Source organism: Patiria miniata, unplaced genomic scaffold (assembly GCF_015706575.1).
Source record: "Patiria miniata isolate m_02_andy unplaced genomic scaffold, ASM1570657v1 HiC_scaffold_5, whole genome shotgun sequence".
In the NCBI taxonomy this organism is placed as follows: domain Eukaryota; kingdom Metazoa; phylum Echinodermata; class Asteroidea; order Valvatida; family Asterinidae; genus Patiria; species Patiria miniata.
The window spans coordinates 20,575,804-20,589,885 of NW_024037072.1; the positions used below are offsets into that span (position 1 = coordinate 20,575,804).

A 14,082-nucleotide genomic window follows, 5' to 3' on the forward strand; every position below is an offset into this window, starting at 1 on the left:
ATTTGTGATTTGAAAGAATGGTAACTATATTGTAAGTTGTTTACACACACTATAAACCAAAATGGATTGGTCCACAAAAATGTATGCGCGATCGATTGATCGCGAATTGCAAAATAGTCATATCGTATTACGCACGCAGGTACGGGTGTATGCTGATTAGACTACATCGTTGTACCGGTAAGACACAAGATTTTCGTTTTTGCTTTTCCTAATGAACGTGTTTTGAGTAGTGCCATGAGAATGTAAGCATGGAGAAAAACTTCAACTCATTGAGGGCCTAAACAAAACAGAGAGGCCTAATTTTTTTTGGCCATGTTTCCTTTTTGTAATTTTGTTTGGCTCCTATCCTCGAGTCGTGCGCAATTTGCGTTGCCTGGCACTAGGCCTAGCATTAGCCCCTGTTTTGGGTGCGGGGGGGGGGGGGGGGGGGGGATCGTGTTACAGTGTAGTGTTGATTAAATCATGGAGCTTTAAAAAGGATAGCTCCATGATCACATTAGACATGTTAAATAGAGTCAAGGGTGTTTTTATAACTCAACTGTCAACATGACTTTTTTTTAACAAATCTAAGCAGACTTCTCTCAATATGATGACATCTTTTTTGTAAGTCTTGAACAGTTTCTTGGGGTAAAAATTAGATAGTGGATATTTTGCCGGAGGTAATGACGGCAAACTAACGATTACTAAAGGTTTGCCGGCGGCAATCCATATCAACAGAGGGCGCTGTACTCTTTAAAATAGGGCTAAATTATAAGATGTATTAAATTCCCACCAGAAGTTGTGTAGCACGTTTGGTGTAATGGTTAAAAACAAAGGCTCTAGTAAGCGGAATGACTCGCGTTCGATTCCGACCACACCACATTTTAAAGTTTTTTTTTCTCATCCCCAAATAAATAAGAATATTCTTCTTTTATTATTTTAACATTTCTCAAACATTTTTTGCAGAGTATTACATTTCCTTTTTCAGATTTGTGGCTCTGGAGGATTTTTTTTAAAAGGGAAATAAAGTCCGAAATTATAAAATGGTCTGAATCCCATCTTGTGAATACGAGGTAACAACGATAATTTTGGCATGGAGCCAGACTAAAACTTTTCACCGGAAAATGTTTTAAGTACAAAAAACAGTGACTGCGCATGTTCAGTGCATATCCGGCAAACTAACGTTTACTAAAGCTTTGCCGTCTCCGGCAAAATATACACTGCCTAAAAATTACGATTATACTAAAAATTTACGACCTGTAACGTGAGCACAGTGAAGCAGTGTCATTACTATAGTGTACCAATTAGTGATCGGTACAACGATAGGTTGCTATTTAATTCGTCGGATCAGTGCGCAACATTGCGTCTACAGCTTCAATCGGCTCAGTGAGATCATGTCCCGGACGCTGGATTCATGCTCAATTCAAAACATGATTCAGCAACTTTTGATTTAAAATCGAGATCCTAGAATGTTGTTTTTCTCGAAAAATGCAGCTGAAGCTGAGCTGAAACTTCATCAGGTTAGTTCAGCATCCTTCTTCCGATATTGAGCACGTTTGTTGCTTCAAACGAACAAAATGCACAAATTACAAATGATGGACTGTACCTTTAATAAACAGTTTCCTTTGTATCAGCTGACAAGTGCCGTAGTAAAAAAGGATACAAAATGTTTCAAGTTGTTATGTGGTATGTACATGTACTGTGTGAGAAAGCTGTACAATGTGTAAAATTGTAAAATCTATTTTGTTTTTGGCAGCATACTGTTTGTAAACCCAATCAATGTTATTATTTCCTGGTTTCACGATTTGGTTCTTCCATTTCGTTCAAGCGAAGATCAAAGGATAAGATTGGCAATTTGTGTGTTATGAATGCAATTTCGAGAGGAAGTTGCGCACACTACTGTGCTCATGGGGTCATTCAGAGTATGAAGGAAGTCATTTACAGTCTGCATTTGGCAAGATATGAGTATTGTATGCAAGATATTAGGCGAAGTAAAAAAAAAAAACAAGTTTCTCGTCCCCGCCCGCTTCCTTTTTGGAGGCCGCCTGGATTTTTTTATTATTTTTTATTGTTGAAAAATGTAGTAGAAAAACACCGAAAAAGTCTACAAATTCATCGGAAAATAAATACCAATACCAATACAACTCTAAATGACACTGTAAATATGTTCAGTTCTCTTGTCCAACTTGTCTTTCATCTTTAAAAGTGTCTTTGAACAGTGGAACACCAACGGTTGCAGGAAATTTTGAAAAGGCGGTCATCTTGAAAAAAATAAAAAATAAAAAGCCCCGCTTCCTCCCTTTTTTCAAAAACCCTGGACGAGAAACTATTTATTTTTTTTACTCGGCCTTATTTTGCATATTGAAAATGCAATTGAGACTTGCATGTGTTGTTGTATTTGGTTACTAGTCCAAAAAGAAACCTGAATGAAATTTTGTATTACATTGTACATGTGCAACCCTAACTCCCTAGGCCTTTTTGCTAGGATGTAGCCTCAATCCTGCAAAATCCTCCAATTGGCCCCATGGAAAAATAGCATATAGCCTCAATCCTGCAAATTCCTCCGTTATTTCTTGAATATGGTCCATGGAGGTGTGACCACTGCCTGAATCCTGCAAAATCCTCTGGCTATGACTGTCAATAGGCTGAGGCAGAGGCAGTGACATCCTGGAGCAGTATGGAGGTTGTCAAGTATAATCAAGGACTAAATTTATGCACGGATGAGCATAAACAACACAAGGTCCGGCCCAAGACCTTGACACAGTGCGTACTCCGAAATCAGCAACGCACTTTTGCCATGTAACCTCAATCCTGCAAATTCCTCCAATTTGCAAAAAGGATTTTGGAGGATTCAGGGCGGTTAGGGTTTTAATTGTCCAACAGTTCAACCCTGTTACTAGTCTAATATCAAGTCTGAATGTGCTTGGAGTGTGCTCTTTAAGTTCATGTGGCTTTAAACAATGCTGTCTTGGACTGGATTCAAGTCTGTATATTTAGTAGCTCTCAAAATCTTAGTCTTAATAGATGGTACATCATGTACAGATTTCACAGTGTGTATTTTTTTGTTTTACTAAGGTCAGTCGCATTAACAGTTGCTAGCACACGCCTGGCTTTTCCCCTGAATTCATTAAAACAAAATGAAACTGACATGATTGCATGTAGCAAATGAAATAAAGCCCGTTTTTGCAGTTTAAACATGTTCATTTTTGCTTTCATGTTTACATGTACATGTAGTCTCCAAGGGTTAAAATTTACCAAAGGGTAAAATTCTTGCTGGTACACATTATTATGGATTACCATGCAGCTATTCCATGGGATTACATTTTGTGTTTACATACATTTGTGATGCCTTCATTTGATCATCAAGATCTGTGGTTCAATATTAATGGAGTGAATATGACACACATTGCAATTTATGCATAGTGTCTGAGTCACCCTTCTAGTCTACATAACAGCAGTGTAGTGAACAAGATGTTCACTGCCTGTAGCAGGGTGACCATGAGGGTATGGCCAAATTCTGCTAAATGCACTTCAAAAATCGGTCAGATTTATCAAAAATCTGCCAAATTCCCCAGAATTACTAGAAATACATTATGAACACTTAAAATTACATACAGATTAGTAGTAATTGCCTTACTTAAGGTTCAAATTACATTATAAACAATCTACAGTCACATGAAGATGTTATGAAATTATTGCGTAAATTTCAGGCAAAACTCGGTTGCGTCACGACAAAGTTCTAGACCAGCCTACCTGTCCCATTATGCAAGGGTTTGTTTGAAAAGATTGAAGCTTTTTTAGACAAATTTTCTATCACATAACCATTTTTGCAGAATTCCGCCAGAAATATGCCCAAAAAATCTATTCTGTCAAATTTTCTGTCAAATTCGTTTTTCAACAAAAAAATCTGTTAGAATAAGCCAAAAATCGGCTAAAACGGTCACCCTGGCCTGTAGGCTGTACTAGACTATGCACACTTTGTGGGCTGTTTTATTTCACAAGTATCTGGAATAATATGGTAGTGTGCATGCATAACAATGTACATGTACATGTACAGTTTATACACGAATAGCATGCAAATGTACATGTACATGTACATGTATGCATTATTTATAGGTCCTTTTAACACTACTCCCCAAAATCTTTGTGTTGAGCTGCGGTCTAACCCTTTTCACGCTAGCAAGAATCCAACGCAGGTTTTGCAAGGGTCTGAGTACTGAGGGCTGAGAAGCTCCACCGTACCTCAATATGGAAGCCAAAATCTACAGCTGACCAGCGTACAAACTGAGTGTAATACATGTAAGTGTAAATGGCGCACACACTCTTGTTCTGTCATTGTAGGGACCACACACCTGTGGAGCAGTATACATTGTACATTTATTATGGGGACGGAAGATGCTATGGGGACAGCAGACAGTCCCCACAACTTGGTCCTAATTTCCCTAGCAATTGGCTAGGGAAGTAGCAATAGAAAACTTCCTCATAATTACAATGTGGTGTCAGATATAGCACTTTGTTGCGAACCCGTGTTGAATTAGCCATTTGTGAGTTAAATTGGAATAAAATCTGGAACGCTGACTTAATATGTGCTTTGCACGTTTTAACCTAGCATTCTTCTGACCAAAGAGACTGTTACTATATCACGTGATTTGGGGCTATAAAGCCTTATGCTAGCAACCCCCAGCTCCGGCATGGTCTGGTGTCTTTGTATCATTCTCAGCCATTGTGAACAATGTATTGGTGCTGAGCGTCTCTTACGTAACTACATGTATGCAAGAGCTTGCCCTGAATCATGTGATTAGCAACAGTGTCTTTGGTCTGGAGAATTCAAAGTTAAAATGTTCCAAGCATTCTGAGCAAGTCTGTGTACCAGATTTTTTCAAATGTACGGTAAATCTCAAAGGGGTATAGGTTACTCGCAATTGGCTTATTCGACATGGTTGAGTCCTGAATCCCCAATAATCAATCAATTTAAACGTTTTGTTTTTTTACACAGATCTTATGTCACAACCTAACATGTACATCTCAACTTGAAAAATACATGTTTGATACTGATACTTAAGACTTGAGACGTAAGAGTTTTTTAACACAGATCTTACGTCTCAACTTGAGACCTAAGGGCAAACAAAACTGTTAAATTAGTTGATTTTTGAGGACCTGCAAGAATGTTGGGAACAATCGTTTGTGTGGTCAAATCAATTGAGAACCTTTTTTCTGTGCATATTTTTTTTGGGGGGGGGGGAGTGTAGTAATTTAAAACTTGTCCAAATTTTGGCAGAGGAATGCGGGCCTGGGTGTCTTCCATGCCCTAAAAGGACATGTTGTCACCCCTTACAAAGTGCCAGGGCACTTTTGAATTGCTTCCTTTGTCATTCAATGCACTTTGCAAAAGTTTAATAAACCCTGTAAACTGTGCAATGTACAGGGTACAGGGGACCACACATGTCAATCAGATTTAGTTACACTTTACAGTGATGAATTGCAAAAAGATAAAATCAATCTTTTTTTTTCCTCATTTTTTTTTTCAAAAGTGTCTGTTCTTATTGCATTATGACTCCAATTGTTTGATTTGCTAAATTTGTTTTCAGTTTTGTCCTCTGTCATACTATTTTTGGACCCTGGCATCCTATTTTTGGCCTCAAAGGGACAAAAATATCTGATTTGTAAATTTGCATTGGCTATCTTTTGTACAGTATCACTTAACAAGTGTTTGTGTACACATTTCGATTCATCTCAAAATTACTCCATGTTATTGTATTGATCTTATAAAAGTGCATTGATCTCCATCTACATATGGCTGTGAAGTTCTGGTTAAAAATTCACATCATTCAATAGGCACAAGTATTTTCTGTTTAAATGTGAAAGAATTTCCTCCGAAAAAGATGTAAGTGAATTATAAGCTCCATCTATACTTGTATATCGATATTACTTGATTATTCGATATTATTTTGATATTGAAATGCTGATAGCAATTTTTAAGCATCTACATGTATATCGAAATATTCAATATTGAGGAATGATATCGAAAATACAGAAAGTGCGTCAGATTATCTTCAAAATTAATCTCCTGTTTGTGCTTTTACTTTGTGTTTAACTTTGCTATATGATAAAATAAAAGTTGGCGGCTACTTGTGCTTGTGATTCAAAATAAAACATTGCAAAATGCCATGCAGTGTCACTTTCTGTTCTGTTTTCGGTGGTATTGGCGGTCTCCCCTAATGTAAAAGCTGAAAAGAAACAGCCCATTCTGGACAAACTGTCAGAGCTGAGATTTGTTTTAAAAAGTTTGAGCACTAGCTCAAGAGAAAGCTGTCATCTTTATGGTCTTTAACTTTTACATGGGATACTTGATATGCATGATACATGTATGCATATCGAATATTCTCGATATTGGATTTCTGATTATTAAAAATTCTGATATCGACGGTGCTTAGTGAACTGAGGGATGTGTTAGAGTTGAGTACTTGCAAGTCCCTGCTAGTGCATCACAAGCGCATCATATGTGCATCAAAAGTCCATCACAAGTCAATCACACGTCCATCACACGACCATCACAAGTCCATTACAAGTCCACCACAAGGCTATCTCAGATTTAAGTATCTCAGATTTGTTAACACTGATGTTACATGTAAGTATCTCAGATTTGTTGACACTTGGGCCTATATTGTAGCCTTTCCTACTGCACGCTTCCGGGATGTACATATGTACATGTACATGACCAGGTGTACAATGTAAATACACAGAAAGCCACTGACATCTCTCAGCACACATAAAACATGATAAACCACACTTTTGTATAGTTTTTTTTTTTTTTTTTTTTAACAAGTACCAAACTTGTACCGGTCATTCAAAACTGTACATACATTGTAAAGGTACATGTACATGTACGTACATTATGTACATGTACATAGTACATGTATATAAATTATATAGCGCTAACAGTCCTGAATCTTCCAATTTTAATATGATTTTGCACACCCCCTAGGGAGTTATGGGTTAATAAACCAAAATGTAAAATGCAATTAAAAAAAATATAAGGACAAATGTTCAATTGAGAACCATTCCTAGTAAAAAAAAAATACTGGTTATGCTGGTCATAAGAATCTACATGTACACGTTTGTATAATGCACCATTCTACCAGTACTTCTTATCAGAAAGCCTTCCATGTATGTAAATCAGTAACAACTTCCGTTCAAGTTGCCTGTACCTGCATTTTTTCCGTCATCAGAACTGTTTTATCAAGATTTTCCTATTGAAAAGTGGGAGATTTATAGAGGAGCCTTTAAATTTTTGGATTAATTCTCACAAAAGGGCACATTGAAACTACATTTTGTAGTTTTGTTTTTCCTTCCATGTTGTGAGTCCTGGATCCCTGCAGATTTTAGTGTTGGAAACAGGGCTTATTACCAGTTACTTAAACGGTGGAAGGAAGTTGACTTCCCGTAAAATTTTGACACTAACTTCCTTACTTATTTTTACTAAGACTAGAAGACCATGTCCATCAAAATCTATCTCTCACTCAGCTTCACATAATGCTTCAGTACCAAATCCGTTGAAATCCACCACTGGTGCTGGTGGATTTTGATGGACTTGGTGCACATGGCTTACATGTATCTGCCCAAATCCCCCGAAATGGGAGGATAGATTTTGATGGAGTTGTTAAGTTCGTGCATTGTGCATTGACTTGTACCATGTACTAAATTAACAAATAAAACTGACTTTGCTTCCGGCTGCTACATGTATGGCACTTACAGGTTTTTGGATTTCAAATACATGTAAAGCCTTTTATTTGTTTTATCCTGACTGTTTGTTTCTTCTTTCAGTTTCCTTTTACAGGTGCAGTGAAACCTCATGTGTCTCATTCATCCAGCATCTTGCCAACTTACATGTAAAGGCCTGGTTGAAATCATTTGAAGCAGAACTTGGTGTTTGTATATGTACAGGAAACAATAACGTACACGTACAATGTATGTTCTCCTGGCTCTTGCCTTGTGAAAGCTAGAGTGGACCGGCCATAATTGGCAAAACGTATGTGAATTACAACACGTATCTTCCGAAGTACACAGAACTTGTTTTGTGGCCTACTGTGATTGCCTACAGCTTAAGCTTTTGCGGTTGTTACTACTTCGTGCACAATACCAAAAATAAAATGGAGCTGACGTGGTTGTACGCATCCCTGATAATTGCTGTCTGTTGCAACACGTTCTGTGCCGCGACAACACAGACCAGTTCAAAACAGACTAATTTTGTCGTCTTCATCATGGACGACGTGGGAATGGGCGATCTGGGCTGTTTTGGGAACGACACGATGAAGACCCCGAACATCGACCGTTTGGCGCAGGAGGGGGCCAAACTCAGCCACCACTTGGCTCTGCCGCTGTGCACACCGAGCCGAGCTGCGCTCATGACGGGACGACTGCCTGTCAGATATGGTGAGTGGTAGAAGTAGGATTCAGCAATTCCACACCAGAATCAAATACAACTTTAGTGTTGAACCTAGTCTTTGTTCAGGACTGGACTTGAATTTTCATTCCCCTATTTTGCAGCCGGTCACGTGACGAACGCGGTTAACCTGCTGCGGCGGTGGAGGTCTCTATATCAAATCCAGTCTTGGCAACATTGGCAGCACTACCCAGGAAAATCCGAGAATACCTCACACGCGCTGTGTTCGATCTAATACATGCGCCTGAGGTATGCTCGGAATATCCTGGGTAGCGCTGCCAATATTACCAAGACTGGATTTGATTCATCTTGCTGATAGCGACATCGCTTGTCACGGAACCGGCTGTAAAAAGGGGAACAAAATCCCATTCAGTCTCGGACCAAGCCTATGTTGAACCCGGAATTGGGCCTTACGATCTCCACTTTAATAAATCCAAACATATCTTCCATTGTTTAGTTCCGACATTTTGTTTGATCCTTCCTTCAGGAATGGGTTCCAGGCACATCATGAGAGTGTTTACGTTCCTCTCGGCCAAGGCCGGACTCCCGTCCAACGAGACCACCATTGCCGAGCTTTTGAAGGAGTCTGGCTATTCCACTGGACTTGTTGGTAAGAATTCTCTCTGTTGGGGTCCAATATTGGCTGCTAGAATTTGCACATGGCGAAGTTACACAATAGGCTGCAGTAACTACTGACATTGTAAAGTCCCCCCAATGTACAAAAATCCAATCCAAATCTCTGTTTTGCTCGATATTGAGAGATTCAGTACGGAGGCCACAATGGGTTTTCTCTAATCAAAACATCTGCAAGCAATTTTTATTCATGGCCATATTACTTCATTGTTTTTCCTAAGAATCACAACATAACACTGCCTCTTTCAGTGTGGACTGTGTCAAAGTCCACTTCTTCTAATTATGAACCTCATTGAGACATACATGTATGTACATGTGCTTAGCTTTTTGCTGTTCCACAGTCCTTGGAATTAGGCAAAATTGCATTGTGTTGAATTGTTACTCAGCAACAGAAATCTGTTTGATTTTTTTTTTTAGGAAAATGGCATCTGGGCTCTATGTGTGAGTCAGAGACTGAGTGTTCCCACCCTAATGGTCAAGGCTTTGATTACTTCTTCGGCCTACCTCTAACAAACCTCCGAGACTGCGGCGGCAAGAGCAACGTCTTTGTTGCCTGGGATCCCCACATCTACCGCGACATCGTCCTGACCTTTCTGGTGCTGCTGTGGGCGGCCTACACGGCCCGTAAGAATGGCTACATTGGGCCCCAGGGCTTTGTGGTATGCGTGGCTACGGCGGTCATACTCTGCGGGGGCTTCTTTGCCTTCATTAAGTCCATCCGCATGATGAACTGCGTGTTGATGGAGAACCAACGAGTGGTGGAGCAGCCCCTCCAGTATGACCGACTCACGGAGAGGCTCGACCGTCGAGCCGTCAGCTTCCTGGAGCAGAACCACGACAGACCCTTCCTCCTAGTTGTGTCCTTCTTGCAGGCCCACACGGCCCTCTTCCGATCAGAGCGATTCACAAATCACAGTCGGCACGGTTTTTACGGCGACGTCGTGGAGGAGATGGATTCGAGTGTCGGGCAGGTCACTGCCACTCTGAAGCGGCTAGGCTTGGAAGACAACACATTCGTTTACCTGACTTCAGACAATGGTGGTCACGTGGAAGAGTTCTCAGAGGAAGGGGAAAGAGAAGGAGGATGGAACGGCGTCTTTAAAGGTAGACAAAACTTATGTTCAAATATCAAGAATCGTATTTGATTCTAGACTTCCAGTGACTGAAGTCTGACTTGATTCAACATTTGCGTGACACAGTAAACATTGTAAACAGTGGATACTATCCGAAATGTTGTGCAACTGCATATTTACCTATCACCCATTTCATACTGACGTTCAAGAGTTGTGCCAGATCGAATTATTGAAAAGAGTGAATTAAGATCAATGCATTTTTGAAACAACCTGGAGTGATTTCATGTGAAAGACTGACTGTTGCAGTTGCTGGAAATTACTCCAGATTCCAGTCAATGGAAAATTTATACATGCAGTCTGCCTCTCTTCAAGGTAGAGTTTATCATTTGCACCTGTCCAAAAAGTAACTGATCAGCTTACTTGGCACTAAACTCCCTGTTAAATTATTCTTTCTGGCATGCTGTCATTTTGAAGAAAACAGCAAAAGAAGACCATTTCCAAAGATACGTCTAAAGACGGCTTTTTTTTCAAAAACTGCTAATTTTTCATATTTAGTTATTCCGCATTTTCTTTACAATAGATTGCACAGCCTGCCAAACTGATTCTCTGACCTTACAATTCCCCAAAGTCCACAAATTGCTCCGGTTCATCTTAAGTGGGGTCAGGGAACCAGACTACAAGAACATGATGGGTTTTCTTGGTTTTTCCAGCATCTACAAGCCCAAAACGTAAAAACAAGTCAGTTTTTATTTATTTAACATTTGCTATAAAATTCTAATCCTAAAAATCCATGTATTGCCGAAAATTGCAGCAAAAGCAAATGTTGTACATTCCCCTTACTTGTTTGCAAACTAGGAGGGAAAGCCAGCACCTGGGAAGGCGGCATCCGCGTGCCGACCATCGTCAAGTACCCTGGTGTGGTCTCTCCGGGGTCAGAGGTCACAGAGCCCACCCAGCTGTCAGACCTGCTGCCGACCATCGCAGGGATCGCGGGCGTACCGCTGCCAGACGACAGGGTTTACGACGGCAAGGATCTCATGCCGCTGTTGCGAGGCGAGACGATCGGCAAGCCCCACCACGAGTTCATGTACCATTATTGCGGGAGCTATCTGCATGCCGCCCGCTACACGCCATCAGGTATTGAGGTTGACATTTAGTTCAGGGATGCTGACTACGGGCTCCGTGCGCCGACAAAAGAGGGCGCCCTTTGACCTAGCGACGATGTCCCATGGGTGGGACATTTTGTTGGTTGACGCGCACCATTCCTTGTGTGTGCAGGGGTGTGAAATCTCAGCTTTAAAGCTGATTTCAGCTTTTTTTGTTTTGGATTTCAGCTTTTTTTTCAGCTTTTTCCCTCACTTGCTGTGTACAAAAGTATAGGAGATTTCCAAAGTTCAGCGTTTTACACCTTTTTTCAGCTGTTTTCAGCTATTTTTATCAGTGGTCACTCACACCCCTGTGTGTGACGCACGTACACCAGGGGATCTGTACTATGTACACGCAGTGGCCGTGCTTCGCTGCAAATGAATTGTAGTCAGGCAAGATGGCCTCGGTCGGTCACCCCCAACTGTACTTCCTTCCTTTGCCGGTGAGGGGGTACTTGTGAACGGAGCGGATAGCCAGAATTTCTGGCTTTTTCACGTTTTGGAAAAAAAATCAAGAATTCCATCACTTCCCGGCCATAAAAATAAATCCTTGTGTTGCGTGCACAGGAAAAACATTTACAATGTATAACAATTTGAAAAACGGCTACACGTCATCGTTCGGCCAATAGGGAAATCATTTGCTAAATGATGTTACATTCTTTTTTTACAAATTGACATGTGACAATTCTAAAACAATGAAATTACATTATCCGAGACACGATTTAAAAATCTGGTTTTCGCATGTTTTGCACAATCCCGCCAGTCCACTGTACTTCTTATATTATTTAACCTGACATTTTGACATTGTTGGTTTGTTGTCCCTCTCTCAATACAGACTCTGACAGCATCTACAAAGTTCACTTCAGCAGCGTCCTGCACGTTCCCGGACCCCACGGCACCACGGGCTGTTTTGGCACCTATGCCTGCCGCTGCACGGGGTACTCTGTCATCCAGCACGACCCACCTCTGGTCTACGACCTTACCCACGACCCCTCCGAGCTGAACCCCCTCGACCCGGACGACCCCGAGGTCAGCGAGGTCATCTCCAGGATGCAGGAGGCGGTGGCCGATCACCAGAGTGGACTGGTCAAGCAGCAGGACCAGTTTGGAGTTCTTCGGCTGCTCCCCCGTCCCTGGAAGCAGCCGTGCTGCGGCACGTTCCCGTTGTGCTCTTGTAAAGACTCCCTGCATTCGGAGAAACCCATGTTACCGGAGGTGGTGAACCAACCAGACTGGGTACCAGTGGCCGAGGACATTCCACAGAGTTGAGGTAATTTCCCTTAACTGAGGTAACTTGAGGTAACTTTCCTTAACCGAGGTAACTTGAGGTAACTTTCCTTAACTGAGGTAACTTGAGGTAACTTTCCTCAACTGAGGTAACTTGAGGTAACTTTCCTTAACTGAGGTAACTTGGGGTAACTTTCCTTAACTGAGGTAACTTGAGGTTACTGAGGTAAATTGAGGTAATTCTGAGTCTCCCACCATTGGAGGGAAGGTATTACAATTGTCTGTAAATAAATTTACTATTTTGTGTTCTCTATCCACTTGGCTCAGTTTCATTAGGGAATCTTCACAAATGCAAACAACACCTGTTCGACTTCTCACCGAGGATCGGAGCTGGATATAATAGTTGATCTGCAAAAAAAGTCTTTCGTGTGTAATTACACTGGCAGTGCATGGAAATAAAGAGAAAGAATAAGAAATGGTGCTCTTAAAAAAACACATGAATTGGAGAATTTAACTGGATTTTTTTTTAACATTCCTTGTTTTTAGAGGCAAAATAATGTTCAGGATTTTATTTGTGTCATTTTTATGTTACATGTAATGTACAGAAAGACAAAATGTGTGCTCTTGAAGTGTGTGCTACTTGTAATAGTGTAGACTTTATGAATTATTAATTTGTAAATATTTTGAGTATTAATTAATGTTTAATATATATTTATATATGTGGGAGAACGTTATTTACACATAACATGTAACATGATTTTCTTTCCTTTCTTAAATTAACCCTTCTGCTGTCTGAACAGTCACAGACAGTAACAAAAAAATCAGTCCTGGTCCCCTGCCATGCCTCTTCCACAGGCTAGTCACCAACAGTCAGAGCATATTTCTAGCAAGCACTGTGACAAGTCAGATTCAGTCAACAGACAAAAGCGGGTACAGTCAAAGCATAGCTGTACCAAGTAAATAAAACAGTCACAGCCAGTTAATCCCAGCTTTATTGAGTGCTCCCCGCCTTTTTGAGGGCTATTATGCTGGCAGGGAGCACTCAACCATTAAAACTGTCACTTGACTGATTTTGACTGAAAGGACAACATTGCACAGAATGTATGTTTACATTGGAGTGTTAATGTAAGTTGCTGTTGGAAATATTTCAATGAAAATAGGAACACAGTGTGCTATGCATCCGAAATGAACACCGGTGTAAACCCATTCCACCCATTTGGAAAAAAATCCGGGCAAGCTTTCCAAGAAACATCCCTGTTTCTCTACAACAATTAAGAATCTATATTGTAAACAATGAAAGTTCATTCAAGGCAGTTGTTTAGGCAGTAAATAGATAGTCGAAGTTTTATGTACATGTATTTGTACATTAGGAATAGGAAATCCTTGTTCTTTTATGAAATGCACTTTGCTGTATGTACATTGTACACCATTTCGACACCTACATTGTAACTTTGTCAATATTCGGTATTTTATGAACTTTACATTGTTGCTACGTAGGTAATTTATATTCGTGCAATGTTTTTATACTTTTAGCTTTTAATGCTGAATGAAATTTTGCCTTTTGGCTGGAGGGGTATTGTCA

The 14,082-nt window shown here is 40.4% G+C and overlaps 1 protein-coding gene across 2 annotated transcripts; it reads left to right on the forward strand.

The window, feature by feature from the left end:
- Nucleotides 1–142: 142 nt before the first annotated feature.
- On the forward strand, nucleotides 143–12,966 carry LOC119740429 (steryl-sulfatase-like). 2 transcript variants are annotated; one of them, XR_005272676.1, is made up of 7 exons: nucleotides 143–177; nucleotides 7,804–8,412; nucleotides 8,910–9,032; nucleotides 9,473–10,159; nucleotides 10,984–11,265; nucleotides 12,109–12,620; nucleotides 12,660–12,966. XR_005272676.1 is itself a non-coding variant. In XM_038215735.1 (6 exons), exons 2-6 carry the CDS (start codon nucleotides 8,130–8,132, stop codon nucleotides 12,540–12,542), a joined length of 1,809 nt encoding a protein of 602 aa, XP_038071663.1. In that variant the 5' UTR covers nucleotides 143–177; nucleotides 7,804–8,129; the 3' UTR covers nucleotides 12,543–12,966. The 2 variants fall into 2 exon arrangements, 1 of the variants encoding a protein (XP_038071663.1); XM_038215735.1 differs by having other exon boundaries at nucleotides 12,109–12,966.
- Nucleotides 12,967–14,082: the final 1,116 nt, after the last annotated feature.